The following is a 5716-nucleotide window of genomic DNA, read 5'->3' as shown; positions in this document are numbered from 1 at the left end:
TTCCTTCTTGCATCAACACTCCACCCAAGCTTATCATAGAAGCACTACTATATACCACAAAAGGCTTACTAAAATCCGGTAATATTAACAGTAGTCAATCTTTCTTTAAGAGTTTGGAAACTACTCTCGCACTTACTATCCCGCATAAAGACAACACTTTTCCTGGTCAATCTACTCAAAGGTAATGTTATCTTAGAAATTTACTCAATAAATCTCCAATAAGAATAAGCTATCCTAAGAAAACTCCTAACCTCACTAACTGACTTTGGTATCTCCAACTTAAGTACAACTTCTACCTTAGATAGATCTACGTTATACCTCTGCTAGAGATTACAGGGCCTAGAAAACTCACCTCATACAATAAAAAATCACACTTAGATAACAACATAAAACTGTCTTGGATACATCTTCATCCTTATCTCTAATATGATGATATCACACCCTAAGGTTAATCTTACTAAACACACAAACACCCACTAATTGATCCATAAGGTCATCTATCCTTGTATCAACATACACACATATCAAATCAAAATCTAAACAAGATATAGGCAAATCCAACTTTTGGACACAAAAGACAGAAATAAAGGAATGAGTTGCACTAGAATCAAATAGTACAACAAAAAGAGTCTTAGCTATGAAACAAGCACCTTGTATCAGATTTCCTGACCGAGCAGCTTCAGCACCACTAAAAGCAAATACTCTCCCTATAGCCTTTGGACGCTCAACTTGCGAACCCATCCAGTAACACGTGGTCTTGGCGGTTCAAGACATTGGGTGCTAATGTGACCCTTACCATTGTAGTTGAAGCAGGTAACCTCTTTGTCACGACACTGAAACTAATTATGACCAGCACACCCATACTTCCAGCATTTGCCTGAAGGAGTTGACACAAACCCTCCAACACTTCCAGTAGCACTAACAATGGATCCTCTAGTAAATGACTTGCTTCCACTAGTAGCAACTTTACTCCCTTGGAATCTAGAAGGAGCGGAGTAAGGCTTACTCCTACTCGAAGCATTAGAACTTGCAACATGGATAGGACCTCCAACTCCTTTGTAGAAAGCAGCACGAGCACCGTTGTCATGATTATAAATGCTACACTTATTGACCAAAGTAGGAAAGTGATAGATCTCTTGATAGTTAATTGCAGTCTTCACCTCAGGACGCAGACCATTTACAAACTTTATGCACTTAGCTCTTTCACCACCCTCGCCATGGTAGTGAGTACAATAGCAAACCAAAACATCACATTTGGAAGCATACTCTGCCACTGTGTCATTCCCTTGCGTCAGCTCAAGGAATTCCACTTCTTTCTGACTCCTCACATTATCCGGGAAATACTTCTCAAGGAAGACCCTCTTGGAGTTGTCGCAATTCAAGTGCACCCTTCCATCAATCATTCTCTGAAGTACTCCTTCCCACCAAAAGTGGGCATCAGCAGTCAACATGAAGGTGGCCAACCTCACCTTCTGAGCGAGAAGACACTCCATGACATTGAAGATCTTATCGATCTCCGTTAGCCAATTCATAGCAGCATCTAGGTCATATCGTCCTTTGAAGGTAGGTGAATGATTTCGCTAAAATTGCTCCAACCAGTTAGGAGTGACTCCAGCCCTATCATTATTACTCATAGCTTGTACTAACGCTTGAAGGGCATTAGCAATCACACGATCATTTCTACTAGCCATAATCTAAGAAAACAGTACACATAATTAAATAAACAATAAACATAATCAATCATTGCACTAGCATATCATTAAGTTCCACAGCTAATTCATTCCATCATTCATCTATCAAACAAGCATAGTAGACTCTTAACTCATGGCCGATTGGATCGACCAGCTCTGATACCACTAAATGTGACACCCTCTACCCCAACATACATATACAACAATTATAAAAACATATTCTTGGTTTAAATAAAATCTTTAGAATTAAAATAATGAATTCATTAACATAAGAGTAGAGAATTCACATTCTTAAACTTCAAACATGGTCAAATGCGAAATTGATAAAAAAAAAATGAATCTTTTCCAAAACAAAATAACAATAAGGAAATCCTAAACTAAGCCTAGTGATGCCCCAATGTCACATATCCTATCAGAGCATGCCCAACTAAAGCCTAAGCCTCGTGACCAACATTCTCGTGTTGATGATCACCTGCAACACAATTTAAACACATACAAAGAACAACAAGGGAGTGAGAAACATCTCACTCATGTTCAGATGTAGAAATAAATGTTAGATAACACACACACAACAAACATAAGTCACAAGCATAAATTACATGTAAAAAATACACATACACAATCAATATCACATGCATACTCATTTATCATGCAATGATGTCATGGACTCAACTCGTAAATACATGCATGTGGCGCCATACAGAAGTTTCACATTTCTCATCATTTCATCACTAGTGACCCAAGGTACACCTAGAATAGCTTGTTACATCACTAGTATGCAGCCTAAGCGGCACACCTAGAATAAATCATTTCATCACATATCTTGTTACATCACTGGTATGCGGCCTAAGCGGCACACCTAGAATAAGTCATTTCATCACATAGCTTGTTACATCACTGGTATGCGGCCTAAGTGGCACACCTGGAATAAGTCATTTCATCACATAGCTTGTTACATCACTGGTATGCGGCCTAAGCGGCACACTTGGAATAAGTCATATATGCACATGATGCATGTCACACATTCACTATTTCATTGACTCAACATTTCACTTGTCATAGAATTTTCATGTCTTATCTGATTTCATCACGTTTCACATTCTCATAGTCATAGTGTTCACATTAGCACATTCTTATTCACATCATGTCTCATGTCATTTGTTCATATTTCACATAGTCATACTCATAATTGTTCCTCATAGGGTTTCCCACAGGAACGCACAGAGCACTTTAATTCATATCAAAACTTATCTAATTTTGAAATCAAATACATATTTACACTCTACATCACACAAGGAACACAACAGAACAATCAGAAGGCAAAACAGAAAACATTCAGATTTGGCATGTTTCTCATAGGGTTCTCTCAGGAAGCCATAGAGTACTCTAATTCATATCAAAACTTGTTTACTTTTAAAATTAATCACATATTCATACATCACATCCAACAAGGAACACAATAGAACAATCAGAAGGCAAAACAAAAAACATTCATATTTTGCCTGTTCCTAGAAGCATGAATCAGGCAAGGGATTGAGGGCCAATCCAACTACCCAACAATTATTCCCACACCCCCGAGCGAGGTTTCTCACTCTCCCCTTACCTGGATAAGCAGAAGACGAAGCTAGAGCAGAATCTGGTCGATCTTCTTCTCTTGGTTTTCCTTGGTCTTCAAAGAGTGTGTCTAGAAGTAGTGCCAGAGTCTACTATTTATAGATGTCAGGAGTGGCTAGAACGTCCCATTTCAAATCCAAAACGACACGTTCTAAACTCATTCGTCATGGGTAAAATTCACATCTGGAACCGCCTATTCTCAAACCAGAACGGTCCATTCTGGGGTTACATTTTAACACGTAACGACCATGTTTGGAACGACTCGTTCTTAAACCAGAACAACCTGTTCCCAACTAGGGTTATAAGCCATTTTAGTAGTTTGGAATGGTCCGTTCTGGGTTACTAAAACACTGAAAATAAATTTTATGAAAATTATTAAATCACCCTTAATAAAAAGTATGAAAACTGGGGTGTTATAGGGCACGTAGTAAGAGTTTGTGTCAAGATTAATTTGAAGGCCATAAATAATTATGTATAGTGGACCACATATGATAGCGATCCATCTTATAATCATTCTTTATAATAGTGATTATTACAATTTTGATTTGTGATTACATTAAATTTAATATTTTTTATAATCAAAATAATTACAAAGTGAAACACTTTTATTTTTATTTATCTTAGTGGCTTTATTTTCTTGGAATTGAATTATTTTTTGTGACTATAATTCTCAAATCTCATAATTATTCTAGTGATCTTCTTGTAACTGGCATATGTAATTTTGGTTTTTATTTTTAAATTTTCGTTAAGATACGCTGAATAAAATAAAAATGAAATAGCAGTTGAAGATATAAAAAAAGTTAGAGTAAATTACGGTTACTTTCCCTTGAGAGTTAATAGTATTACATTTGTGACACTCATTCTACCCCCAACAACTAATGCAATTGAATAAGGACAAAAATCAATTAAAAACTTGCAAGTAAAATAGGTTACATGAAAATCGCCTTTAAACATCCAACCAAATTAAAACAAAATTATAAGCATAAGATTTGCAATTGTATCTAAACAAGAAAGAAATAGTAATCAAAATGAGTTGTAAAATCCTATTCTAATCTCGTTGCCCCGATGTTACATCAGAGTAAACTCATTACTTTAGCTCTTGATACCTTGAGTATCGGCCTCATCACTTAAGTCATTACCTAAAATACACCACAATGAAGATGAAAGAAAAAAATAAGCATTCACATGAAAAACTCAAGAAAAGAATTTCACCCAAACATATAGTCAACCCACATTCATTTCAATCACAATAATTTCATCATCACATATATCCAGTAATGATTATCACCACAATCACATCATCATACAGCTCATATGTCATGCTCATGCTCACATCAATGCATATGTAATGCAACCTTCTAAGAAACATCAATTTAGAGCGTCGCACAATGGCCAAACTTGATCAATCTCTCAGCCACCACCACATATGGCCACACCATTTACTGTTAAGTCAAACGAAGACGAAAGCAATTCCCAACAAGGTTTTGAATGAGATAATTATAATACATATTGTTATTATTAACAAGTGTGTTAGTGTTTCAGATACAAGTTCAAGTAAACTGCTGAATAGAGAATATACATCCATACCAAAATCAAGGAGATGTGAGGCAAGCATTGGATAAAGGCTGAGCAAACGAAGGGAATACATCAGATAAAGACACCTACACAAGAAATAAAGAACAGGACACGAGCAACCAAGATGAAGGGCAAAAGCTAACAAGACGTCAGATAAGGAGATCAAACAATCAAACGAAATCAAGCCTAGCATAACAAGGGAAATAATGAAGACTCAGACCATCCAAGACCATGGACAATGGGAAAATCCAAGCAAGAGCACCCTAGGGAGAGTCATGTACTTACAACAGCCAACTAGACGGAGACTCAAATACACAAACGATGGTCAAGAAAGCTGTATTGCGTCTGAAGACACAACGAGACGAACTATCTAGCATCCACACTTCCGGAAGAACACATGAAGACATCAAAATAGAAGAAGGAAGATAAGAAACATGGACGAGCGCTTATCCACAAATCAAAACAGCGTGTGTCAGAGCAAGTACACCTACCAGTCAGCAAAGAACAACGCCTCTACCGCTACAATACCAAGAATGTACAGAGATATCTTAATGCCAATCATAGAAGCAGACAAATGGTACAAAAGATCTCGAGAAGCGCAAATTCAACAAGCAAACATTAAATGCAAAGTCTGAAGCATTAAATGTCACAATCCATGAAGATTGTACATACCAGATGAAAGAATCAAATAATAGGTAATCAAGCATAAAAATGAAGTCTGCTCACAGACGGAAGAGGACAACCACCAATGAGACACTAAAATATCAGACGAAGCCTATGAGGAATAGTCAAGGCAAGACATGAACTAAACAAGTTGAAACAGATGAAACAAGTGA

The 5716-nt window shown here is 36.8% G+C and overlaps 1 protein-coding gene across 1 annotated transcript; it reads right to left on the bottom strand.

Moving 5' to 3' along the window:
- Positions 1 to 839: 839 nt before the first annotated feature.
- On the bottom strand, positions 840 to 1532 carry LOC109789965 (uncharacterized). The gene is made up of 2 exons (XM_083071722.1): positions 1242 to 1532; positions 840 to 1160 (listed from the first exon to the last, which is right to left on the bottom strand). Exons 1-2 carry the CDS (start codon positions 1530 to 1532, stop codon positions 840 to 842), a joined length of 612 nt encoding a protein of 203 aa, XP_082927848.1.
- Positions 1533 to 5716: the final 4184 nt, after the last annotated feature.

Source organism: Cajanus cajan, chromosome 3 (assembly GCF_000230855.2).
Source record: "Cajanus cajan strain Asha chromosome 3, NIPB_CcT2T_4, whole genome shotgun sequence".
Classification (NCBI taxonomy): Eukaryota; Viridiplantae; Streptophyta; class Magnoliopsida; order Fabales; family Fabaceae; genus Cajanus; species Cajanus cajan.
The sequence above is the reverse complement of the archived record's forward strand: the minus strand, read 5'-3'. Positions and strand labels throughout refer to the sequence as shown.

What these genes read in the sequence shown, in the direction of transcription:
- LOC109789965 (XM_083071722.1), bottom strand. Translation starts at nt 1,532, where the DNA reads ATGAATTGGCTAACGGAGATCGATAAGATCTTCAATGTCATGGAGTGT. An exon ending in CTTCCAAATGTGATGTTTTG is followed by an intron (nt 1,161 to 1,241) that starts GTTTGCTATTGT and finishes CTGCGTCCTGAG; the next exon opens with GTGAAGACTGCAATTAACTA.